This window comes from Amblyomma americanum, chromosome 4 (assembly GCF_052857255.1).
Source record: "Amblyomma americanum isolate KBUSLIRL-KWMA chromosome 4, ASM5285725v1, whole genome shotgun sequence".
In the NCBI taxonomy this organism is placed as follows: Eukaryota; Metazoa; Arthropoda; class Arachnida; order Ixodida; family Ixodidae; genus Amblyomma; species Amblyomma americanum.
Genome location: NC_135500.1, coordinates 196,986,048 through 197,012,695, shown reverse-complemented (window position 1 = coordinate 197,012,695; position 26,648 = coordinate 196,986,048). Strand labels below are relative to the sequence as shown.

The 26,648-nt window shown below is 46.2% G+C and overlaps 2 protein-coding genes across 2 annotated transcripts; one reads left to right on the top strand and one right to left on the bottom strand.

The window, feature by feature from the left end:
* Nucleotides 1-15,554, top strand: LOC144128993 (vascular endothelial growth factor A-like). The gene is made up of 8 exons (XM_077662847.1): nucleotides 1-266; nucleotides 2,600-2,708; nucleotides 3,783-3,863; nucleotides 4,155-4,244; nucleotides 5,107-5,294; nucleotides 8,419-8,523; nucleotides 8,835-9,031; nucleotides 15,269-15,554. The coding sequence occupies exons 1-8, from the start codon at nucleotides 138-140 to the stop codon at nucleotides 15,306-15,308; spliced, it is 939 nt and encodes a 312-aa protein (XP_077518973.1). The 5' UTR covers nucleotides 1-137; the 3' UTR covers nucleotides 15,309-15,554.
* LOC144128988 (NEDD4-binding protein 2-like) lies at nucleotides 14,079-26,552 on the bottom strand. Its single transcript, XM_077662841.1, has 10 exons — nucleotides 26,061-26,552; nucleotides 22,869-25,412; nucleotides 22,640-22,783; nucleotides 22,171-22,352; nucleotides 21,932-22,044; nucleotides 20,790-20,913; nucleotides 19,333-19,533; nucleotides 19,062-19,129; nucleotides 18,264-18,485; nucleotides 14,079-16,176 (listed from the first exon to the last, which is right to left on the bottom strand). The coding sequence occupies exons 1-10, from the start codon at nucleotides 26,308-26,310 to the stop codon at nucleotides 16,134-16,136; spliced, it is 3,891 nt and encodes a 1,296-aa protein (XP_077518967.1). The 5' UTR covers nucleotides 26,311-26,552; the 3' UTR covers nucleotides 14,079-16,133.
* Nucleotides 26,553-26,648: the final 96 nt, after the last annotated feature.

The window sequence follows — 26,648 nt, the reverse complement described above, 5'->3', positions numbered from 1 at the left end:
GCCTCCGAAGCAGACGACGGGACCCGGGGCGACGGTTCGACGTCGTCTGCTTGTGTCGAGCACGTGAGGCAACACAGGGCAGCGAACAGGATAGACAAACACAAAAGTTTTTCGGCGCGGTGCGGCTCGCCAAAAACATGGGGACCATGCTGGCGGTGCTGTGCACGCTGGCCGGGCTCGCCGAGATCGTCCACTGCAAGCACAGGCCGCGAGGTGCGGGGGACTCCTGCTGGGCCTCGGCGGACTCGCACCTCTCCAAGAAGCGGGTGAGCACGATCCTCGCAGAGTTCCAACGGTTATTTCCGTGTAGTTCGCCTGCACGCATGTTCGTGTGAATTAAGCTTGAGAATCGTTCTTTTTCTTTTGGACGGAAAGTTCTCTCAAAGTACTCCTTATTGACGTTCGCCGTTGTCTTTGTGTGCAAACTGTAGGTTCGAGAAAGGCGCATGCGACATGGTGGGGTAGCCTCCGGCAGAGGACATCTTCATAGCTGGCTTTTCTGGAGGTTAAATTATGGCATCTTAATGCGAGGTTACGGCCCAGACTGGTCCAGAGGTCTGCTCCGTAGCAATGAATCCGTACCAACTTGCTTAATTAGCCGTCTAGCACAGTTCTTTTTTTTTAGGTACGCCTGACCTGCGGGACACCACACTGTGGAGCATATGTGTGCGCATATTTGGTGTTTTACAACTGTAAAACGGGAACCAAGGCAGCGTGTGCACTATTTCAATATGCATCCGTCACATTTCGTTTGGTCACTGTGTTCATAAATCGTGCCCTCAGTGGCGTGCTGACCACCTAGCAATTTTTTTTCCGCGAACTTGAACTAAATTTGTCCCACGGTGCCAGAGTTGCTCGCAGCGCTTGATGCAAGCCGCCCGACGCTCTACATGCCTACAAAATGTCATAATGTAGTTTATTGTCATGGACAAAGCCTCCATGCATGCGTGGCATAAAGTTAGTCGGACAAAGACATTGGGTAGCTATTTGACTTTTGGCAGCTGTTTTGTAATTTTTCATGATTTAGTTCGTTCATGGCTGGTCGCATAGTTTAAGAAAAAGCATTAGAAGGCAGGCCTTCCGAATTTTTCATTCGTAAAACAGCGCCAATAAGACAAGGAGGCACAGAAGAGACGCACACACGAGCGCTGCCTTACAACTGATGGTTTGTTGCGAACAAACGCACTTTTATGGGTTTCTCAACAACAACAAAAAGAACACTTAGAAAAGGTACAAAAGAGCGAAAAAAACGAGTTATCAAAGAAAACTTATCGTCACAAATTTTTTTACCTTTTAGCGGAAAGAAACGACAAAAGCACTGATATGGCGCACTGACACACGTGTCCGTCCTTATTTGATAATATGTTGTAGGCTTCATTCACTCCTTTAGTGAGCTGATCTGCATGCGGACCTATGACGTCACAGTGCTCAAAACCTGAATGACATTTGTTGCATGTTTCGGAGTGGGCGGCTAGATGGCCTTTCGCACCATCCTTCGCATCATTTTTGTGCTCAAGCACAAATTTTTCTCATCTCTTCACATATCCTTTTGCCTCAACGGTGTTATTGGCCATGAAAAGACGATGAGAAGAGCAGGAAATCTAAATGGGTCTGCTTAACGATGTGACCAGTGCGCTTTCCTGACTTAACTGATGATCAGGCACGCGTGAAGGCCTTGTTCACTCACGCGGGTTCACGCAGAGCTGGCAGCTGGACCCGACCGGGTCGCGTTGTCGCCAACGCGGCCCTGACGTCTAGACGCTCGGCGCGACGCCAGGAAGCCTCGTGAAAGCCCACCGTCTTCTTGCAAGAGTCGTGTTTCCACACTCCTCGCCCCGGTTGCTTGTTCTTTGTGCATTCCTCGCTAGCTTGTGCGCTATTGACGTCTCCACGTGGGACCTGTCCGTGAGGCCGTAATTTACCGCCCAACTTGCAACGATGCTGGGGGTGCTGAGCAACGGAAAAGGCGCGCTGAAAGCAGAGAACCCAGCTCGGCCACGTGTACGGTTTGTTTTGTCCCCGTAAAAACAAGCGAATTGCGACACAAACGGCACAATTAAGCCTTGCGGACTTCGATAGCCTGGCTAACATGTAACTCATCAATGTACAAACCGTATTATATTGTTTTCTCGCTACTATAGCCACAAGAAGTCGTTACGCGATCGAGTTAGTGTTTGTTTACCACATGATTGCCAATCATCGTATGTATAATACCTGCATCGAAGGGCGTATACAAGTGAGTAAGCAAAGCTTGGAAGAAAAAAAAAACTATGAATTTCGGCCTGCTCTACTCGAAAGTTCCACGTAAATTTGAAGCCATGTCCGCAAAATGCGTACGATACCACCTGGCTTTTTTGTTTTGTTTTTGGCTGCGGGGACAACGTCGGGGAACTTCGTACCTCAACTCTTTCCGGTCCTTCGGGCAGGTGTTCGCATCTGCCTCGCACAGCCAAATGTTCAATATTTACCTCTATTTAACAAGTTCTGCAGAGCGATACTTCAGCGCAGAAATATGGTTCTGTTCTGCACAAGCAGACGGAGTCGTGTGGGGTCAGCGTAAAAACTCTTACGGACGTATACGCTGTGCAATCGCGCGCAGATCCCGGTGCAAGTGGTTCGTCAGCTGAACGAGGCCCAGGACCTGCACGATGTGCTCCGCATCTGCTCGGGCGGCTCGAGCGCGTCGTGGCGACGCATCGGCACCTACGGCAAGTATATGCACTATGCAGCAACACTGCCCCGCGCACCGTATTTGCGGGTAATAATAATAATAATAATAATTGGTTTCAGGGGGGAGAGGAAATGGCGCAGTATCTGTCTCATATATCGTTGGACACCTGAACCGCGCCGTAAGGGAAGGGATAAAGGAGGGAGTGAAAGAAGAAAGGAAGAAGAGGTGCCGTAGTGGAGGGCTCCGGGATAATTTCGACCACCTGGGGATCCTTAACGTACACTGACACACCGCACAGCACACGGGCGCCTTAGCGTTTTTCCTCCATAAAAACGCAGCCGCCGCGGTCGGGTTCGAACCCGGGAACTCCGGATCAGTAGTCGAGCGCTCTAACCACTTAGCCACCGCGGCGGGTGTATTTGCGGGTGCTGAACGAAAAAATGAAATGGAAAATTGGTTTTGAGGAAAGGAAAAGGGGCAGTAATTGTCTCATATATCTCAGTGGACACCGGAACCGCGCCGCAAGGGGAGGGATAAAGGAGGGCGTGAAAGAAGAGATGCTGTAGAGGAAGGCTCCGGAATGATTTCGACCACCTGGGGGCCTTTAACGTGCACTGACATCGCACAGCACACGGGCGCCTTTTGCGTTTCGCCTCCATCACCCAGCAGTGCCAGTAAAAACACATGCATGGTCACAGCAAGAACTCCTTCACCGCGAATACAAATAACCTTCTATGAAAACAAAAGGATTGCTTTTGCTAATTTCTGCGTGAATGTTAGCGCGGATAAGACAGCACGCAGGACGACCCGTGGCAATCATAACCAAGATAGCTGTGTAAATATGTCATGCCTGAGCAAGTGTCTTTCGTATTGTCGTGGTATCGTGGGGCTGCACGTAATTATTCGTGCATCAGCCAGAACACATTGTTGGAGTACTTATTATCTTTGTGCCATCCACTGAAACACCTGTCATCATAGCACCCGGGAAGTATAAAAAAATGTTAGAGACCTGAAGGAGGTTCCAGTTGCACCGCAGAGGTCCGGACAGCCAGCTATGAGGACCGTGCATGTATACACGCCATGCCTGATTGCTAAACACATTTGCTTGCAGGCTACCTCCTGTGGCAGATCCGCTCGTACGATGGGGACGCAATGAAACAACTGAAGGCGACGAGGGAAGCGGCCTATGCACGTGAGCATTAATTCCGTTCATAATACGCTACTGAGTGCGCAAACGCGGGACGCATACTGCGATCCCTATTAGAGAGCTTTGGCTACTGGAAGTGTACCGGATGCCTGCTGCGCATGCGCAGTGACAGCTGCGCGACCAGGTGGAGCACGCAACTGTTTCTGCGCGCGTGCAGCATACATCTAGTAGTCGAAAATACATGCACGTTAGTACCACTGAAATTCTATGTTGGTTCGCCAGGCTGGTGAAGTTCAGTTTCCTTCGTCTTGTTTCATCTTTCATGGCTACGACTAGGCAGAAAACTACCGGATGCCCTTCCAAGCAACCGAGCGGACACAGTCGACGAAGAGATGATGCAGGGCGACGCACCCGTTGAACAAAGGAGTAAGTCAACATCTTCGACACGCAGAACAAAGACGCGCAATCTTTGCCGTAGGTCTGGAACGTGGACAGCTCATTCAACAATGACAAAACGGTTACGTTGATTTAAAATGTCCGACATGATCGAATTTCATCGGAGCCTCATGTTCTCATCATCGTCATCAAGCTATGTCCACTACAGGCTCTCCACTATCCCTCCAACATAACCCTCAGCTGTGCCAGCTGCGGCCACCTGACCCCCGCAAACTTCCAAATCTCGTCAGTTAGTTTAGAAGCGAAAAGCTTCACCAGGCTCGTCAACACCGGGCTTCGCGTGAACCACACTACAGATTTGCCACAGCTGCGCATGCGCGAAACCGAGTGACGTCACGCGGAGCGCAGGTGGCCGCTGCTGCCGCATCCGTCGTCTGACCTTTCGCCGTGAAAGGAGGAGAGGACCCAGAAGTGGTGGCGTGGGAGTTGGAGATTTTAATAGCCTTGTGTAACGATTGTACAAGGTTTGTATACCTAAGACAACACGTTTTGGAAAAGCTAGAAAGGTATACCCAAACTCTAACCCTATGTATGAAACCTTAAGCTAAACCACGAGCATCGCCACGAAGCTTTTCGCTTCGAGATATCCAGGCTTAACACTTTAGATAAGCCTCAGCCCAACTTTATCTCGTAGTGTGACCTCTGACCCAACGTAACGCGAATGACTGGCTACTTTTCCGTCTGGGATAAACTGGTAGCTGTTCATCAGGATGTTCTCTCCGTTAAAACGATTCATTGAGGAAGCTGGTTTCAATCGGGGAAGGCCAGTAATATTTCCTCCTTCATTCCGCCACAGAGAGGTTGAAATACGCGCGCTCATCACTGGGTGCAGAGCGGACCCTGCGGCTGGACAAGCGTTCCGCGTGCAGCCCCCGGCCCGTGCCCGTCCGCGTGCCCCAGCCCCGGGACCCGGACGCGCTCTTCTACCCGACCTGCGCCGACGTGGAGCGCTGCGCAGGATGCTGCGGCCACCACCTGCTGCGGTGCAGACCCAGCGCATTCCGAAACGTCACCCGACAGGTGCTGATGGAGAACGCTGCTTAATTAGCACTGCTTTAGCGCATCAACAAAACAAACAGCGAAGATGAGCAGAGTAACAACGTGCGGGTAGAGAAGTACCTGGGGTGAAACGTCTAGATGCCATGCGCCATGGTTGTCACTCTCCGGGAACTCCGGATCAATAGCCGATCCAGAGTTCCCGGGTTCGAACCCGACCGCAGCCGTAGCCTCGAGGTAAAGCACCCGCCTCGGCTTCGGGAGGTGGTGGGTTCGACTCCCACTGCCGCCGGTTACCCACCGGCCATGCTAATGGGTACAAGCCATCCCCCGGCCTGGTGCTCGGCTTTCTGGGGTGCATGGCATGGAAAAGGAGCCCGCGCCTCCAAATCCCAACACTATGTGAGTAGGAAAGGAAATGGCGCAGTATCTGTCTCATTTATCGTTGGACACCTGAACCGCGCCGTAAGGGAAGGGATAAAAGAGGGAGTGAAAGAAGAAAGAAAGAGGTGCCGTAGTGGAGGGCTCCGGAATAATTTAATAATAATAATTGGTTTTTGGGGAAAGGAAATAGCGCAGTATCTGTCTCATATATCGTTGGACACCTGAACCGCGCCGTAAGGTAAGGGATAAAGGAGGAAGTGAAAGAGGAAAGGAAGAAAGAGGCGCCGTAGTGGAGGGCTCGGGAATAATTTCGACGATCTTTAACGTGCACTGACATCGCACAGCACACGGGCGCCCTAGCGTTTTTCCTCCATAAAAACGCAGCCGCCGCGGTCGGGTTCGAACCCGGGAACTCCTGATCAGTAGCCGAGCGCCCTAACCACTGAGCCATCGCGGCGGGTCGGATTAATTTCGTCCACCTGGGGATCTTTAACGTGCACTGACATCGCACAGCACACGGGCGCCTTAGCGTTTTGCTTCCATAAAAAACGAGGGCTTCTGAGTTGGGTTTTAAACGTGCACTGACATCGCACAGCACGCGGGCGTCTCTTGCGTTTCGCCTCCATCGAAACGAGGCCGCCGCAGTAGGGTTCGAGCCCGGGTACTCAGTAGTCGAGAGCTCTAACCAGTGAGCTACGGTCGCATCAGTGTGGGCACGAGAAATAGCAAAGGAGTACAGTCTGCGTCACCCTTGTGTAGAGCGCTCGGGCGGTGCACTTCCGTAAAAACATATCCAGATCTTGTCGCAGCCTCTATGTTCCAGGTGCCACACTTGCGCGGAAGTAGCGCCAGATAGACCCGCTAACAAAGTGGACACGAGTACGTTTCCCCAGAAATCAGGGGCTGCTCTCTAAATTTAGTTTTCGCTACCAAGTACGACCGCGGCGGCTGCGTTTTTATGGAGGAAAAACGCTAAGGCGCTCGTGTGCTGTGCGATGTCAGTGCACGTTAAAGATCCCCAGGTGGTCGAAATTATTCCGGAGCCCTCCACTACGGCACCTATTTCTTCCTTTCTTCTTTCACTCCCTCCTTTATCCCTTCCCTAACGGCGCGGTTCAGGTGTCCAACGATATATGAGACAGATACTGCGCCATTTTCCTTTCCACAAAAACCAATTATTATTACCAAGTACGCACTGCTCAAGCGCTCTACAAAAGGGGGACGCGGACTGTACATGGGACAAGCGGTACAGTTGACGACGCAAGGCCGGATAAATGAAAATGACAGGGGTAAATTCGGCGAGGCGCGGCGCTGCGTTCTGCCATGCATTCTAGCACAGTACCGACGTTCAGTTACATTCGTTTTGCAATGTTTGTCGCGATGAACGATGTCCTTTTCACAAGAATTGTGGCTGCATAACTGGCTGCACGCACACGTGTGCAATACAAGCGTGTGCAGGTCTGTCTCTGCGTGAACTGTCCACCGGTCACACAACTGTCGCTTTATACGCTGATCCAGAGTAAGCAGGTTTGTGCCGCCCATGTAAAGCGCAAACGACAGAGGCAGAAAGTTTACAGGAAACCGCGTTCGTTCAGTAGCCGGTGAGCGTAATATGGCAACATTTCTTCCAAGAATCGTTTCCACGGGACAAGTACGCATATTCAACCATACATACACGCATGAAAAAATTAATTGCGAAAGTAAGCCTTTCCGGATTTCCGTGCCGCCTGTATTTCAGTCTCTTAGCAGGTTTGCTCTTCAGTTTCGTCGCACGTGCGTGCAGAGCTCAATTGTGACCACAGGTGACAGGAAAGAACTCTCCTTCCTTGTCTCCGAGGCGCGTAGCTTGAAGCCGATTGGCGCACTTTAGTGTTCAAACACGCATCATACTATTCCAGGCATCAGACCTGGACGCCGCCATTTTTCGCGGCACCCGTCGTCCGAAGACTTGTTCACATGTGCACGTGTACCCGTTGTCTGTCTGCTTTCTTGCACACTGCACACACTAACAGAAAGCTAGTTGTGTAGTTGTTTGCGGGTCGTGAAATACTGCACGCATGACCCGTACGACGACTTCATGAAAAAAAAAACGAAAATTGGTTTTTGGGGAAGGAAATGGCGCTGTATCTGTCTCACTTCTCGGCGGACACCTGAAGCACAGAGATGTGAGACAGATACTGCGCCATTTCCTTTCCTCCAAAAACCAATTATTTTTTTTCATGAAGTCGTCGTACGGGTCATGTGTGCAGTATTTCACGTCCCGCAAACTACACAGCAAGCTTTCTGTTAGTGTGTGCAGTGTGCAAGAAAGCAGACAGACAACGGGTATACGTGCACATGTGAACAAGTCTTCGGACGACGGGTGCAGCCAAAAAAAAATGTTAAACAAGAAATGTGAACACAGTGCATCAAACCAGAGCCGAGAAATCGCGAAGTAACGTTTTGGGACTATCCTGCAGGACGCACTTTTCGGACGTCGCAGGTACTAGAGGGAATGTTCCTATAGGAGGTGCTTGGGAAAATGATCACCTCCTGGGAGTTCCCAAACGTCCCGATGGGATGTTACCGGGACATTTTGAGGCGGTACTGCGTTGGGACGTGACATCACTGAACTGAACAAGACAAAACTTTTCCGCGTGCATATGAAAAAATGGCGCGTACTGGCGCGAGCTTTCTTACTTGAGCCTGCCGCGCTACGAGTTAACACAGGTGCTGGTCCACGTGAGGAGCACCCGGGTGTGCTTCGCGTGCCTTATCGTGACAGGTGTTCGCCCTACGGCTGGCCTCGAACAAGTCCAATGCCATCAACTTCGAAGGATTCAAGAACGTGCGTCTCGTCGAGCACGCCCAGTGCCGCTGCGAATGCAAGGTATGTGTATCAAATACTAAAACATAGGCGTATACTGGACCAATCGGGTGCCCACAACGCATGCGCATATGTGGCCAATTGGGGGGGGGGGGGGGGGGGGGCACACATGCCACTGTGCATGTGCACCAGCCGTCCGAATACTCTGCTATCCGTCTATAATACGTATCACTAATAAGGGAGCATATTACTCACTGTGCAGAAGCTCTTTATTGACCACTCGTCTGAGTTCACGCATGTGCGAAACAGCACATACCGTTATGCCAGGCGGGAAGAACGCGCACAGTCATGCCTTCTCGCTTTCGTGCTTACAGGTGCGCCCCCACCACTGCGGCCGCGGCCAGACCTACCGCGAGGACCGGTGCCAGTGCGTGTGCACCAACGCGTGGATGGCGAGCCAGTGCCGTGGCGGAGCACACGTCTGGGACGCCCGGCGCTGCACCTGCGTCTGCCGACGCGGGGAGGACGTCGAGTGCTCCACCGGCATGCGCTTCGACCACGCGCTCTGCAGGTGCGAGCAATGAATCACGAGACTCTTGCGTTCTGCTACATTTGGTGCAACTAACTGTCGCAACTAATGCTCCGGTCTGCTATACCTACGGCCGACAGGCCCGCACGTACTCCCAACACTGCGTAAGGACAGTGAACTCCCCGCGCTATGCTACAGTTATCCACCGCCTGTACTCAGTTTCATATATCAGATGCAACGCTGTCAAAGCCAGCGCTCGTTTGCGCTGTCTGCATCCGCGACCATAAAGTAGTGCGTCCCTTGTACTGAGCGAAACGTCCTAAATGCTTTGTCGGCAGGCCTATTACATTATGCATTTGTCATGAGGTTGATTAAATGCATTCTTATTGCCGACTACACGCTTTCGCTTTCTCGTGCCTTAGATCACTCGGCCACAGAACAAGCGCGGAGTAACACGCCTCCCTTTATTTTCCCGTGCGGACTACTACCGTACCTTTCACAGCGTTGCACCTGATGTATGAAACGAACTGCAGTGTTTTTCACTCACAAAAAAAAAAAAGCCCAAAACACTTGTTTACTGACCACGAGATACTCTGGAATCGGTCGGGCCTCTTGTACATGGGCGACCTCGTCCTGAGAGAACCCTTCTTCAGCGAGCTACAAGAGCGGAAAAACTTGACGTACGTATTAAGTTTTTGTATCTTCCTCCAGCTACAGTTCGTTTCGATATATTTTTGTTTTTCAATCAGCTCCAATTCTGCGCATTTATCGGCGAGAAAATTGGATTTTAAAATATTCACGCTGGTAATTAAAACACGCGACATCCTTGCAGAATACGACAAGATTCCACTGCTTTGAAGTGAATAAGCCAGCGTAGCCAGCATAGCAGCCACGAAAGGAAACTCCAGTTAGTTTCGGTTTAAATTACTTCACCACACAGATGTTTAAAGAAATTATGGGGGGCACTTAAGGTCCTTACGTGCTGTGAATGCGAAAGCATCCTTTGACCTAAAGGCCTTAACCATAAAAGCCTTTGGCTTATACCTGTACCACACATGCACAAGAAATGACAGTAAATGCTGGAAAATACCTTGTGCTATGGCACTCTTTGGCCCCAGATGCCCTTGCGCCATAAACATTCATCATCATCATCAGTAAATGCTAAAGGCCTTAAATTTTTTAATGCCATTGTTTTCGCTGTTGGTGCCAGACGTCCAGATTTAAAGTCATTATATGAAAGTCACGATGACGATAACGCCTGCAAGGCACTCAAAAATTTCACCTGAATATAAACAGTGCTAACAAACACAATATCAGGAATGTTGTTCAAATGTAATTTTAAAATTATTTTGCAGACAATAACGCTGTTCTTGCTTTACAAGTCGAAAATGTAGCCATAAATTTGTGTGCGAGCACACAAGCAGAGAGTACAAGTAAGAATTGCTGGTAAAAAGGGCATCCTTAAAATTGAAAATGCAGCATAGGTGCCTCATCTGACTGAAAGTTATGGATAAACTATTTGCTACTTGATAGGAAGTTGTCAGTAAAGAAAGGCTGCATGCTTTTCTGGATGCGGAATAGGGACGAGAGTACGCATTACGTCGCGAACGGCAGTAAGGCTAATGCCATTAAATTTACGCGTGTGGCACCGTGTGAATGCAATTAAAACTTAAGCCAGTAAGCACTTAATGGCATTAAGTTTGTCTGCACGGAATGGGCATTAAAAGCATTTCACCTAAAGGCCTTTACCCTGAAGGCATTTACCTTGAAAGCCTTCTACCTAAGGACCTTTATCATTGCCATTGACATTAATGACCCTCATCATTTAGGAACGTCCTTTATCATTCCAAAACTACCATAAGTAACTATCACTAGCACTAACTATCGCTATCACTAACTACTCTCGTCTGATGTCTACTTCATTGCCTATGGGATGAATGGTGCTGACGTCTGGATTGGCTAGACAATGGTATATATAATAAGTTTCCAACCACGGCGTAGCCTCTGGAATCCGCACCCAAAAAATAACACCTGTATTTCGTTCTCTGGTCTTTTCTAGCTTATAAAAGCTCCGTTTTCAGTGATAGTGGCCTCTGTCGTTAGAATGCCGGGTTAACTTAATTTGTCCTCAGGGTCCTTTTCAGAGCTTGCTGTGCGGGGATCACATCATTCGCGTGAAGTGACGTCATATCATGTGAACAGTGGCGCAATGGTCACGTGATCCAAAACTATCCCGTGATCTTTGTTGGCAAGAAATGATGTGACCACATGGCAAGGTGACATGGATCATCTAAATGATTCCTGTGGCAGCTCCCAAGCACATTCTCTCTTCCACTTCCCCCTTACAAATACTGCTGATCCTCAAACTCACTTTAGTGACTGCTACTTCAGTACTTCTTCTTCCCCCTCAAAATGCGGGTTGGAAGCATAAACAAGCAAAAAACCGTTCACGGTCTTCACAGTGACGCTAGTTTTACCAACATTTACAAAAAGAAGATAGTTAACTTCAGGACATTTTGTGATCTGCGGAAGAAAACCAAAGCCAGAGTCACATGTACCCGCAGTGGCTCAGTGGTTAGGGCGCTCGGCTACTGATCCGGAGTTCCCGGGTTCGAATCCGACCGCGGCGGCTGCGTTTTTATGGAGGCAAAACGCTAAGGCGCCCGTGTGCTGTGCGATGTCAGTGCAATTTAAAGATCCCCAGGTGGTCGAAATTATCCCGGAGCCTCCACTAGCACCTCTTTCTTCCTTTCTTCTTTCACTCCCTCCTTTCTCTCTTCCCTTGGGGCGTGGTTCAGTTGTCCAAAGATATAGGAGACAGATACTGCGCCATTTCCTTTCCCCAAAAACCAATTATTATTATTATCATTAGTCACATGTACACTCAAATTCCAAGCCCCATCAGGACGAAAAACAAAAGCAAACAAACATGCTATGAAACACCTTTGCCGAGCTGTAATGAACACAGTGGGGCAGCACAGGTGCGTCTCCTGCACTTGCTGTGTGCCAACCTTGCTTATGCTTTTGGTTTCTCCATCCATGTAGCTTAGGTCAACTACACAATGGCATCAGCACTCGCTGTTTAGTATTGCCCCTTTCAAACATTATGAAGTCATAAGCTCGGTTCCAAGCAGCAGCAATCGTGCACTGGTGTTTTGAATGTTGAGCCAGCTGGACCATCTTAGCACATGGCACCTCAGGAAACACAACTAGGACCTGTGTTAACCCTTTAACACCCCATTGTCATGAATTTGCAGCACACATTTTGCACTCATTAAATTTTGTACTGATTGCTACATATCACTTGAACATAAATTTTGTGGGAACATGTCCCCAGTAGCAATCAGTTTAAAGAACATGTTTGGCATCACAGTGAGCAAGCCACATAAAGAAAAAGACGGCACAAATGTGTACCTTACAGCCAGCGTCCAGTAATTTCTCACCTCTAAATTTCTAAGAACTTTTGTGGGATGAATTCGAAGAAAATGGGTTGATAAAAAATTGTTTACCTTGCCTTGGCCTTCGAGTTGGCTCAAGGCCTGCGCTAACGTGTTTCACACAAGCCACATTACCTGCCATAAAATGGACGAAATCCTCATGGTTCCAAATTCGCGACATGTTGAATTTTCAGATTTTAGAGGGCTAACAAAATTTTGACACAGACCTTTGAATGTGGGTGCATTAGCTAGCATGATGGAGAGGTAATCATTCTTTCCTTTGACTCCTTCACCTAATTCTAGTGGCATGCTTTCTTCCTTCAAATTATGTGTTCGAAATGAGAATACATGGATTACTACACAGTATTCACCTACGGCTGCTAAATAATTTGTAATTGAATTTCTTCTGTTGTGCTGTTTCAGTTTCATCAACCTTACGATGACTGTGACGAGTAGTTGACCTTTATGCAATGTGAGGCACGAAAAATCAGAAATATAAACGCTAACACGTAGTTTTAATTCAATGCAGCACTTCAACCAGCCAGAGCTGGAATGACAACAAACAATGTATCGGCAGTAACTTTGCCATTCTTTCGTGCCTCACGTGACCTAAAGTTCAATTACACGTCACAGCTATCGTTTGGTTCATGAAACCGCAACACCGCCAAGAAGAAATCCAATTAGAAATTATTAAGCGATCGTAGGCGAATATCACGCAGCGATCCATGTATAATAGTGCCGAATGCATCATTTGAAAGGAAAAAACATGCAAGCAAAAATAGGGGTCTATAGCCCTTTCAAGGGTTAAACAAACCTGGAATGATTTTTATGGTTATAGTCTAACGCAAAATATCTGCAGAGGTGGTCGTTGAGAATACTGGAGTCAAGGTTTAAAAGCTCTGTGCAGACTCTGTAATTTACAAATAATTTTTAAAAAATTGCTGCTTGCAACTGATTAAGGTGACACCTCACTACGTGTTCTTAGCCACTTCACCAATCTGGGCGAGCCTTCTCATCGGGTGTGCTCAAGTGAAGTGGGTGGGAGGAGGTTTGGTGGGGTGCAGTCTTGGTCTGTTTCCTTCACTTCTTTTCTGGCATGTCGGCATGTAAGAGTTGAGGGGGGAAGAGGAGAAGCATCATTTTTATTGCCGATATCTTCGGCATTCATGAAGCAAGCTTAAAGAAAGTTTGCAGTGTTGTGACGAGTGACGAAATACTGATCGCTGTGAGCTCTTCCTAACCTTAGCAAATATTGTTTCGTGATCCCTTTAATCCAAACATCTTCAAAATCCTCTGCACATCATTACCCCAGAAGCAATGAACTTAGTTCAAGAACAGAAGACCCAGAAGTTCATGTAATTATTGCCTCTTTCATATTAGCTTCTAAACACTGAATACAATATTGTTTTCGCTTCTCTTCTGCAGACTTACTAGACCTTATACTTTACTGTAGAAATTAAAACTTGCATTCATAGGAACACTAATTTCATTTTGTTTGACATTGCGCGAACACTGAAAGCAAATCTATGTGACCCACGGGTCACACATTTATGCATTCTGAAACAGTAAAATACACAGTCACGCATCTGCAAGACATGAGGGTGACTGCACATACTGTGATGTTGCTAGCATGATGCAAAAAATGACAGTAGTTGTCTGTCAGAGTGTTTATTAGAAAAATGTTGCTTGCATTGGCAACTCTTATGTAATGACATTGATCCTAAAAGCACAACACAGACGACGAGTAAAAAATCTGTTACGCCGTGCAGATAAAAACATTTTAAAAACTCCTGAAGAGCTTATGTACAGTGTATGTGATATGACAACAAAACTATCTTTTAAGAAGGTCTGCCATGTGCACGCATCATACAGATTACGAAAGAGACAACATACAACATTTCAGTATACCTTTAGTACAATATTTAGTTTCAAAAAAGAAAAAGAACCTGCACATCACAGTCCAAATCCTAAAAAAAAAAATCCTTTCTCATAAAACTGCAAAAGAGTGTGCATGAAAAACTTGTGGTAGAAGTGCCTCGTTCGAACCTCCCATAATTAGTGGGGCTTGCTAATTGTCATTAGTGTCAGTTCCTCAGCTAAAAACTTATGCACATCAAAATAGCAATTGATTATTCGAGGGACTAATCAATAAACACTCCAATCTGCACAAGCTAACTGCCAGGGAAACAAAAGCTAGATCCTTGCTTGCATAATTTTGCAATCTGTAGCCAAGGCTTGGCACAGATTATATGAGGCACTTGCATGAAAAGAAAACTGCTTTATATTCTTGTAAACACACTGGCAGCACATTTTACATGATGTTAGTTTTGTTTCTCATTTAGCCACTTCACATCTTTTGCAGTCTTCTGAACACCTAAGAATCGGACAACACAAAACTTTGCGATTTTACGACAACCATTTCGTGGCACAAGAGTACCAGTATTATGCCCGACGAGGTAGCTAAATTCCACACAGAAAGCCTTCATGCAAAAAAAACAAACAAGAATTTAAGTGCAGGTGCAACTGTAACAAAAAGCATGTTTTGAAAATTCCCAATTCTTTTAACAGCCAGCAGGTAAACAACTATCAAACAATATGCTTGCTGAAATAACAGCTGATGTTAACATGCAGGAAAATTTATTGTCAAAACAGCTGCCAGTAATGAAAATACTAAGCTTGCGCTAAAATCCGGAGGAATTTGATGACACAAAAATAGAATTTCAAAAATATATGTCAGTTACAAGTAATTTACCTAGACATACGATGCAACGCAATATAACACAATTCTGAAATCTACACAGAAAAGATGAATACAGTGCTTGTTCTCTTTTTCAAATTTCAGATGTGTAAAAGACGTGTACAACATGGCAGTGATGAAATGAAGCACCTCGAAAACTGCCTTCCCAATGCTCTCAAGACACTGCCTATGCTACCCGCTCTACACAGGGCCATTCACACATCTTTCATATTCACAAGTTCATACATTAGTCAGCTCTGCTTCCATTACGTCCTTCCTTGCCTGCTCCAGGGTGACAAAAACTGTACGACGAATAAGAACAGCAGGTGCATGAAAGCGCACGTGCAAAGTTATCAGTTGTCATAATAAAACATAACTGTTCTCAACTTCATATACTGTGTAAAATCTTATTTACAACTTGTACAAACACATGAGATCAGCGCTTATAAAATATCATTGCCCTGCTGTCAGTTATTATCAAGAGAATCGATTTCCCTATAATTTGAATAAAGCAGAAGCCGCTTACAAGGCAATCAATTATACTGTTTGTCATTTGCAACAAATGAAACACTTTGTATTCTGCAACAATATGCACCGTCATAACAAATGTTGTGTGTAGAGGACGCTACAGATGTCACATGGGTGATCAGGTGGCACTAAGTACATTCCATTGACACACATACCATACATATGCTGATGATGAATATGATTTTGAGTAAAAAAATACTGCTAACAATCAGCCACACATTTTCAGCTCATTTATGCAATGCCCCTCAAAAACTTGAGCAAAAAAAAAAGTACCTCGATGTAAATGGCACTTTCTTGGAAACCATACTTTCCCTCAGTACTAATCCCAAAGAGCAACATGCTCTTGCTTGAATGGAGCGTTAAGTGGCAGCTCTCAGAGTTCCTGAAGCAACAGCTTGCCGGCTTTGTTGTGTCCAAGAGGCAGCTCCGCAAGGTTTCTTCCTTACAGCATGACGTGGAACATCCCAGCCTGCACTTCTCTGTAGCTGGAACACAGGACAAAAAGGCATTACTGGGTAGGCTGACAGGCCCCGTAGCAAACACCAGTTATGAAGGCCTCATTCATTCCCTCAATATTTTCATGCAATTTATTGAAGCTATTTTCCTTCCTTCGCCCCTTGTGGCTGCCAGCTGCGTCCCACCTGCCACTGCTGAAGAAGTGGTGTTTTGGTCTTGTTAGGCAGTGCAAACCAAGCCATTTTACACCCATTCAGCCTCTTTAGTTGCCGGATCTCTCCTGCTTTCCTTCTCGATATACAGCGACACCCTTCCAGGGCTGTTTTTTTTAACAGTTTGTTTTTGTCTACTGAGGGAAGCAGAAAGAAAGCTGATGAATTTTCGCACCGTAGCCAGTCATAGTGATGATTTCGAAGCTCACATTTTTGCGGAATTAACTTGCATGAGTTCAGAGACAGCGAAGATAATTTTTGTGAGGAGGGGAATTATGGTCTTCCATGAGAGAACACGGAGTTCACCTGACTACTCCAGCGACGCTAAAGGTGGGAGAAAAGAGACAGTGTTTCATTCCAAGAGATGCAGCAAATGACCTGGCTTTCACCGAGAGCACTTTGAGTGCTTCGACCAAATGCAGGGTCGTGGCACAATTAAGCATTTCACTAATGATTTGTGCAAAGCAATGAGTTTCTTGGCAGTTTCTGAACTTTGTAAAGTACAGTACAGCCTCACTGACGCGTTCCTGGTCCATACGATTTCCCAAGTTCATAAACTCAAAATCGCGGGAAATAAGTGTCTCACTGGGTTGTATTGTTCGTTTTCCAGTTAATATGTTCCCGGATAACATGACTTCCTGGCAACTATGTTAAATATTTCAGCAAATTCTAGTCGAAAACGTTCAGCGGAGCGAACCGGGGGCATGGGACATAAGACCAAAATGCAGCGGCAGTCACTCGCTGTGGTGGCTTCTCCACGGTGCCGAGGTGCAAAGGGGCTAAGCATCTGAGAACTAAAATGGTGTGCTTACATATGAATGGGCTAGGTACAGTGCAAAAGTGCAAGGGGACGAAGCATCCAAAGACAACCAGGAAGTGATCTTGCCTACTTTCGCCCCTACCACCTATGGACTGGATTTTTGGCAAAGTTTCTTCCACACACAGAACAATGCTGATGCGAACTGAATTCTGCAAGCACTAGGAGCACAGATGCTCACACCTTGTTCAAAGAAATTCTAACCGACATTTTAATGTACTGGAGTAAAAGTGTCAATAAATGTCTTAATAACTTATTCAATAGTTACATTACACAAGGTCTCAGGCGATTTAGGTGGTACGTCTTCCCAGATAATGCGCATTATTCCCCTTCGTATTAAAGAAAAAATCAAAGAGGTCCCACTGTAGCTGTTAACAACTACTTCGAAGTTGTCAAAAAACCTTGACCAGAAAGGGTCAAAGTGAGAAATGCATGTCAGTGCAACAAAGAACAGAGCCTCCTTCCTTTGGGAAGACAGGCAAATGCCAGCTGGTACCATACATAATAATACTAACTTCCCTCTCTGGGCAATCCTTACTTGGGAATTAAATGATGGAAACATTCTCCAGCACACAACTAATGAAACAACTTTTTCATACATTCTGGTGATGTGCAGTTTTTTTCTTTTAGCTATGTGTTCACAAGCAGGAATGTCAAAACAGGGTGTGCTGGGTGGGCCAGAGCCCCCTGAAGTATTTTTGAAAGCCATGGGTGGCTCTGGCCTGCCAGCCCTCCCGGTTCCAGTGTCCCTGCTTACAAGTCCACTACCGTACAGTATATGCCAAAAAACGGATTTCTGCAAATGTTCAGATTAGAGTTCACAAAATACTGCTCCAATTTTTTTTTGCTGCAAATGTGCACTTTAGTTATTCATGAAAATGCCCCCTCTGGGTGAGAATCATGTGAAAGCAAAAACAAATTCATAAAACAAAATAAGGCTGTGCTAAGCTGCAACAATAACTTGCTTGACACTCCACTTTATTGATGAAACTTTAAAAGAGCTACGCACAGAGTGGCTTCTATCCTTCTAGTTAACCGAGCAGCCACACAAAGAATGCAAGACGAGTGCTGCAGTACAAATGCTTACTTGAGCTGGCTGCTCAGAAAATAGCCCTCGACGGCAAACTTGACCTTGGGTATGTTCAGCGCACTGTGTGCACCGCGGCCTGTGATGATCCTGAGTGTCTGCTTCTTCTGCAGGCACCATGACTCGCGCTTTTTGAGCTTCACATAATTCTTGAGCACCTGGATGGCCTCTTGTACATGCAGTCCGTGCAGGTCCAAAGTGTTGTCGTCACACTGTGCATTCCTTGGAACATGAAAAAAATACCACCACTCTTTAGGCTGATTATGCACAGGATGCTCTTGCACTCATCATTATTGTAGATACTGATCATTCTTGCAAAAACCATGGGTTGCAGATGTAACACGCCTAAAACACACTGCTGTGAAAAGGAAAATTTGCATTATGTTGGAGAAATCACCTTGAATTAGAGACCATAGAACAAAGTGGAACCGCACATGTACTAGTGAGGTAACAAGTAGACTGAGTATGTTATTCTGTTGAAGTGCAATCATGCCTGTTCTAGCAGAAATAAACACAGTGTGTTAATGTGAATCTGTCCCAGGGATCACTACCGCGCTGCGCATGTCACACCTTCCAATTTCTTTTAGATAATGCACAAATAGGGTTAGAAGGCCATAGTATGCTGAGTTGTTTTCTGGCCATACCTGCACCTTAGAACGACCTCCTGCCATGTGAAGATAAGGCGAAGGAAGTGACTGGTTAAGAACAATGTACCATGCTTCTCAATAACTAAAAATTGCTGGAATAGCCTAAGAGGAAGATGATTCTGATTCAAAGAGGCTGTGGACTTCTTCATACCTGAGCTGCAGCAACTTCCACGAAGCACGCTCATTCGCCTCTCTCATCTTCTCTGCGTATGCTCGACCCTAAGGCAGTGCAAAAAAAATGTGAAACTACGATTGAAACAGGAACAAGTCACACATTGCAGGAAGCCCGAGTTCGGCGAAGCCTGTACACAAAGCAAGCAGGAAAAAAAAAAAAATGCATGTCAATGCAAATCAATGCCACATGAAAGTGTAACAATGACCGATTTTTACTTGAGTATAGTCACGTTTCCAATCATCCTCACCTGCTGTGAGTAGAACGCAGCCACTGTCTTCATGCCCCGCTGGTAGGCCTCCTTCGCCTTGCGGAACGATTCCTGACGCATGTGATAGTGGACAGTGGCCTCCCGACGGATCACATCATAGTCCCCTACCAGCCGCAACCTGTCGTACATGTCTTCGTGGCCCTCGACAACAGGTTGCCATGTGGCGTCTTCCGGCTCGTCCTGCATTTTGGCACTGATTACCACCATGTCTGTTCGTCCCAAGCAGGTTACATTCTCACAAGTACCAGCAACCAAGTTTTCTCACCACCTGGCAGTTTTCACTTAGCACCTCACAAGTAATATGCTTGAAAGGTAGCAGTTCTCAGACCAAATTTTTTTTTTTCAACAAGCCAAGTCAACTCAAGTCTTGTGTTCTATGGTGCATAAGCGACTAAGGTTAACATGCGCCAAACAAATGGTAAGAAACGTCTGTTTGTAGTTCTAAAGGACGGTTGCGTTGGGTTTTATGGTGCATAAGCATAAGGACGTGTGCAAAGGAATGAAATTTTTTGAGGCATTACAGTTTCTTAAACATTTCCTTCTTTTAAGAACCAAATGGCTTGCAATAAGCCTACAAGTGAATTTTCACCCAAGAGCAAGGTGGGGTGGAAAGAAATGCGCTCGTTGTAAAATGCTGTGAAATGTTTTTCTTCGTTTCTCAAGTTTTGTGCACATATGTAATATAAAATGTGGTTTACTGTAATCACACCCCCACATGCTCCAGATAGAATTTGTATTGTCTGGTGAGTATAAAGTTGCGTGCAAGGTGTGCATGCATATGCAATGTGAAGGCGGCATAAATTCACTTCCTGGGTAAATGCAAGTCAAATAGACACCAAGAACGCATTATACTTGATGTTTACATGACCTCCATTTGCCCAAGATCAGCTTTACCAGATGAAGTTTGTAGTTGGTTTTATTATCCACTCCGTGTGCTACTTGCTTCTTACTTTACACTAGCTTCATGCAATCTTGGTAGCAAATGCTTATTTTCTGAAATCTACCTTTGAGTTTGCGAAGATCATAAATCAGCTTATTTGTTGCCACTTATAAGTGAAAACTGCCCCCATTAAGGTTATACATACCGATGTTAACAAAGCAGTGTGGTGAAACAAATTAAGAATCTCACTTATTAAGTTCTTAGAGTTGTCAGAATTTGTTAATGGTTGAAATGATTCAAACGGGGTGACTGCACAGCAGAAAAAAAAGAAAGCTCGACCCTGTTGTATTAGAAATATGTGAAGTTATCTAGCACCACCAAGAAGCCTTGAAAATAGTTTGTCAAGCATAAAAGCATTACATGCAGACAATGGCTGAGGTGCCAGGGTTATAATCTAACCACAAAACATTGTGCTAACTTATTCTTCCGAGACCAAAGTAGAAGTAGCGGCAATCATATCATACTGATTGTAGTAGCCAAACTCCACGAACAATACCTGTTGCATACTTTCCATCCGGACAATATCCACAATCTGCTTTTCATAATTCTCCAGACTATCTTCATCTGTTGTCACTCCCAGAGTTTCATTGATGGTCAACACAGACTGGATCAATGAGTAGCTGCAAGACATGCAAAAGCAGCAAGTCGCACAAACAAAATATGCCAATTCTTTCTGTTCAACATTTCAGTGAACAGGCAATGTCTGAGACGCTACCTGTACGTGTTGTTCTTAACACATGCAATAGCCATAATGAAACCGAAACGAGCGTATTGCGTCCTATTTCTCATCTTGGAGTTTACAGCCGCCAACTTTTCAACCTAACACGACTGCTCTTTGTAGTGCTTGCTGTCACTTTTTGCACCAGTGAAGCAAGATTGTATAGCAAGAAAAAGCTCTCGAGGAGTTAATAATCAACACATGAACTATCTCTCATGTTATTATTTTATTGCTCAAAATATAGAGGTGCATGCAGTATAACACCTCCTTTATCAATCCACTTGAATTTCAGTGTTCAGGATTCGAATCTGTTGGCTAACAGCCCCAGAATGAGCACCACTGGACATGAAAGATAGACAAAGCGATAGAGAAAAGTGCTGAAGATACCTTAGTGCTTGAGCTCCCCACCTCTGTTTGCAATGGCAATGTTCACAAGCTTTAGTCTGTCAGCATCCATACACATCCTGTCACATAACTAAAACCGCTTTGTGGCCCCTCTAGTATGAAGAGAGCTAGACAGTGAACGAGACATTGGATCCCTATGACTTCATATTTTCAACAAAGGCTACTTAAGTTTTGATGAAGCCACATCTACTCTTCACGAAACACTGCTCTTCATCATAATGACTATGAAGCCAAATTATTTTATGACACTGTGTTGGTAAGTATCATGCTTCTATTTTTTTTTCTCACAGCCAACATAAACCTTCTGGTCACATACACTGCAAAGAATGAGCACATTAAATTGTTTCTGCTCAAAAATTGCAGGAGATGATGCAGCATCCCAGGATAAGCCACAGCTGCCACGAAAAAATTTGGACAGAGCCCCAGAATGAGCGAGACTAATAAATGCAATGAAAAGTGCTAAACATCCAACAAGTACTCTGCTGCCCACAGTGTGTGCAGAGAAAGAAACTTACTTGCTGGCAACGAAGATCTCATCCAGTGCCTGTCTATCAACGCCAGGGAACTTGTCATAAAGTTGCTTATGTTTAAGCTTGGTTGCCATATCCATGTAAGTATTGTTTTTTGTCTGCAGATGACAGCGACAAAATCGGAGCACGAGTAAGAACGACACGCTGATACCTGAACATTAACTAGTTTAGGCAGAAGAGAATAGAAATGCGACAATGAAGGCAGGTGTGCAGAATGTTCATACCCAGTCCTTTCGTTTTTCTTCCAAAGCTGCCTCCATTTCCATGATCTCGCGAAAGCTCATTTCATGCGGTGCCTTGTTCCAGCGTGGGTCATCGTTCAAGGCTGGAGGTGGGATGCCACCATTATAGGAAGGGTATTCTGTTGAACTGCCCTCGCCTAATGATTGCATGCCTTGTGGCTCATCTGAAACAGTCAAGCCAGCATGACCTCACGCATGCATTAAAACACTCATTGTCAGCACTATATGGATAAACCTGATTGAACTTTCAGAACACTTGCATCAACAGACAAGTGCATGACCTAGTAAAACTTTATTAGACATAAGAAGTCTCTTCTGTTCTGTTCTGAAGTCTGAGTAGTAGTGGTTTAGTTTCAAAAGGATAAAAAATGAAGAAAAGAGTATGCAAATACTGCTTCCATCCATCGCATAACATCGCAGAAAAAAATGAGCAAGGAAAGCCGAAACTAACTTTCACGCGTGTCAGCTGCCATCTCCAACATTTCTTCTTCTTCCTTTGACATGGTCTGCCTCAGGGTATCCATCCAAAGCTGATGCAGTTGCCTCGCAAAGTCGCTGTTCACAGTGATGTTAAGGTCAGTGCTTCGAAAGGCATCTGGACAGACAAAACAATGTGAAAGCAATTATGTTTTGTTTTGGTGCAACAGAAGGCAACAAAGGGCTCAGGTGCTCAAACTTACCCATGGAAACGTGCAGTCCTTCAGACCCAAAAGCTTCGACTAGCTGGCATGCAAATGAGTGGTCAAGCTGGAACGTGAACTCCCTGTCGACATTTGCTGGCTTTTGTTGCAAAGCTTTTGAGGATGTTTTCCGTTTTGAATCAGACGGTTCTTTTTCAACAGGTACAGTATTGGTTACGAGTTTTAGAGCTTTACCACCTGGCACGGCATCAGCTCCAACGGTCAATGGTCTCCCATCTGGTTGCATCTCTTCACTCATTGCTGCTACCAAAGATGGAGCAGTGGCCTCAGGTTGCTGGCTTGCAATACTGCCAGTTGCTTCGCAATCTTCACTAATAACAAGAGGCTTAAGGTCACACGAGACATTTGAATCCAAAAGAAGGTCAGCTGCCCATGCATGGTCTCCATGGCAGTGCTGAAATATGTCCTCCAAATCAGGGGGCTTTACACCTGGCATGCACTGTTGAAGCAGCAACAGCTTACCTTCGTAATCTAAGTCATCTGCAGGAAGGTCGTCAGTGTCTGTACTCCTGGCAACTGTGTTTGGCCTGTATGCAGGAGCAAGATGTATGTGTTCCTCCAGCCTCTCTCCAGCATCTCTGGCCTGTATAACAGGAAGCTCATCAGACTCGCCGAGCAGAACTTTTCCCACTACCGCTATATCTCTGGGGTCAGTACAGCTTGATGCATCGACGCACTGCGTTGTAGTCTTAACTTGAGGCTCTGGCTCGATGGGCTCATAGACATTAAACTCGGGCAGAGTCCAAGTACTGCTGCGGACAACTTTTTCAAGCCCGAAAATCGGCCCGCGAGCTGAAAAACGGTTCACCCTGGAGGTTTCCGCAGCCCTGGGAACAGTATGCGGAGCTTCCTTGACTGGACTAGAGTCTGCGCTGTTCCCATTTGACATCTTAGGACTTCCTTTGCACCTGCGGGACCTCTGCTCCTTTGGAGTCTTTGCTGAACAATTTGTTTCTTCCTCTCCTGGCTCCCAGGGAGCAGTAAACTCTGCAAGTTTTTCCATCACAGGGACGTTATCACCCCTCGCTTGGTTGCTATGATGCCTTGGAGACTCTCTTGGTGGTTTTGGTGCTTCAGTGCCACTTTCTTCAGGCCAAGCTTCCACTGGAGCATTTAAATCCATGGCTGTAGACTCTGGCAGTTCCTTTTCACTGCCTGCCCCAGGTTCCAGGCTGCTGTTCTCTTGCTCCGACACATCACTCTCTTCCGGTATAGTGTCATTCGCTGGCAAGTCTGCTTGGACCAGCGATGAAAGGCACTTGCGGGAAGCCCAGAGAAAGTCATCATCGCGTTCTGTCCCATCCTCCGAGTCATTGCCATCGTGACCAGATGACCAAGAGTCTGAGTTCTGACGGCTTCTGCTTCCGGACTCCTCACTGTCATTTTGAACAAGCGCCATTAGATCTCCTAAGCTTATAGTTTCTTCAGGGGCTGCAGTCGAAGCTTTCTCTGATGATGAGGTGCTAGGATTTTGTGATGCTTCTATTGCTGGCTCCAGTGGTGTCTTATCAATAGGCTTGGGGGAACCACTAACACTGCTTTCATTAATCTCCAGGGCTGAAAGAGTAGCTGAGCTTAATAAGTCTGGGTCTTTGGGAAAGAGCCCAAAGCTTTGACATAATGATTCGCCAGTAATGTTACGATCATATCGTTCCAACATAGAGTCTATAGTTCGTCTTGGAACCCCGTGCGTATTCCTTTGAGTCAACTGCCTTGGATCAAACTTCCAAGGAGTGTCTACCTCCAAAACACACACATGATATTTTGACCTCAATGCCAATGCTACATAAGGCATCATTTCCCACACTTCCACATTAGTATTGTCTATAACAATGGGCGAACGCCTTTCCTGAATACACTGCTTGGCCCTTGTTTTATTCCATTCATGTGCCTCTGACAGGCGCGTCTTGTCAAAGCAGTATTTAACACCCTGGTAAAAAAAATCGTCTGCACTCAGAATGACACCACGGCCACATATTTTCTGTGCTAATGTAGTCTTTCCACTACCTGGAAGGCCCCTCATCAGAACCAACACATTCTGACCACTGTCCACCAAGCTGCGCATCTTCTGCAGCTCCTTTTCAGAAACAGACATCACTTTGGGCTTGTCACGACCGGGGGGCGAAGTGATGTTGAATCCTAGCTGGCCGCTTGAACTTGCCAGCTGGCTCCAGGACAGTGGCGGAACTTGACACTGCTCTTCCAAAGCAACAGAACGCTGGGTGGCAGCTGGCTGGCAGAGGTTGGGAACGAAAGGTGCAGCATTTACATAGAGTGCCAAGTCTGATGATGCAGGTGCACCTGATGTATTGCTATCGATGCCCAGGAGGCTTTCACGCTCACTCTCCTCGCTTGACTTGTGCACTTCTGCTTCAGAAGTGATAATGTTCTCTCCAGCAGCGATGCTCTCACTGCTGGTGGACGAAGACAAGTTGCTGGGCTGCCCCGACTGGGCAGTGCTTGCAGCACTGGTACCGGAGTCTTGCGGCAGTAGTGTGAAGAGTGCTTCCAATGCATTGTTCACTGGAACAACAGTGACAGAACAAATACTTTGATGAATCACTCTATTAGTACCAAATGCAGTAATAACAGGTGAACTGCTGTGAAGGCCCCATTGTGCAAGTTAAGCACCAATACCATGTTGACATCCTATTTGCGCCAAGTCTCCTGACATGCCAAAGAGGGATACCCGTTCCTCCGATACTATTAAAAAAAATGCATGGCAGTACCTTTTTTTTTTTTTTAACACCGAGCAAACATTACCTTCTCCTCCACCTCGTCCCCACAGCCACTGGCACGAAAGTATTCACTGGCCTTAGCTCAACTGATACGCTGATAATTTTCCACGCGTGAATAAAGCAAGCGGGTTTGTTCACTTTTGTGAGCGGAGTATAGTACTGTCAAACAGTGCAGTGCTCTCGTGTCGCCAATCGCAAGATCAGTTCAGTGTGCTCTGCGTCAGCTTCAAATCTCTTCGTAATCAATTGACCGTAGCATGTTACAGTAGGTCAAGACAGGAAAAACGACAGCCCCAGATAGTGCTGACGCGATGTAGGCGATAACGCACGCTTCGCAATGACATCAAACAACTTTAAGAACGTATAGGGTGGAACAGGCAGTCTGGCTGCAAGATCAATTATTTAAAGGAGGACAAAAAAAGCCGCTTCTTACCGTTGAACTCGCATTCGGTGAGCACCATATGTATGACATCAGCATCAAGCTTGCCCTGAAACATTTCCTGGATATTTCGAAGGCACTCAGCGGGGTGGATATCTTCGCCGATGGCAAAACTATTGCGAATGATGCCATCAGGTAGTATGGCATCGCCGAATGCTTGGAACTCATCCGGTCGGTAAAGACCGCTGGTGCCAGCAGCAGAATCGGCTGCAGATCGTTGCAGGACACGTTTCTTACGGGGCATGACCAAAGTGTTGAGAGGCAGTCGCCTTGTTACGTATGCGGGTACCTCAGGTAAGAATTTTGCTCAGAGAAAAACACTCTGCAACTGGCAGTGCTACAGAACGACGTATTTGTCATCTTCCCGCAAAAATCGACACTCAAGCGCGCCGCAATCTTGCAATTTACCAAAACAAACTCCATCGCATGTTATGACACGGCTGACTTTGCCGTCGATGTTACTCGCGCGGCGGGTGACAACCATCTAAGAACCTGAGACGACACTAATTAAAGAAGCGGAAGTTTAACAATGTAATTGTGGCTTTCTATTTACCTAAAAATTATAAAATGTCTCAACGTTAT

What these genes read in the sequence shown, in the direction of transcription:
- LOC144128988 (XM_077662841.1), bottom strand. Translation starts at nt 26,310, where the DNA reads ATGCCCCGTAAGAAACGTGTCCTGCAACGATCTGCAGCCGATTCTGCT. An exon ending in AGGACTGCACGTTTCCATGG is followed by an intron (nt 22,784 to 22,868) that starts GTAAGTTTGAGC and finishes TTGTCTGTCCAG; the next exon opens with ATGCCTTTCGAAGCACTGAC. An exon ending in TTTCTGAGCAGCCAGCTCAA is followed by an intron (nt 16,177 to 18,263) that starts GTAAGCATTTGT and finishes CCTGTGTTCCAG; the next exon opens with CTACAGAGAAGTGCAGGCTG.
- LOC144128993 (XM_077662847.1), top strand. Translation starts at nt 138, where the DNA reads ATGGGGACCATGCTGGCGGTGCTGTGCACGCTGGCCGGGCTCGCCGAG. An exon ending in GCGACGCATCGGCACCTACG is followed by an intron (nt 2,709 to 3,782) that starts GCAAGTATATGC and finishes ATTTGCTTGCAG; the next exon opens with GCTACCTCCTGTGGCAGATC. An exon ending in TCCGAAACGTCACCCGACAG is followed by an intron (nt 5,295 to 8,418) that starts GTGCTGATGGAG and finishes TTATCGTGACAG; the next exon opens with GTGTTCGCCCTACGGCTGGC.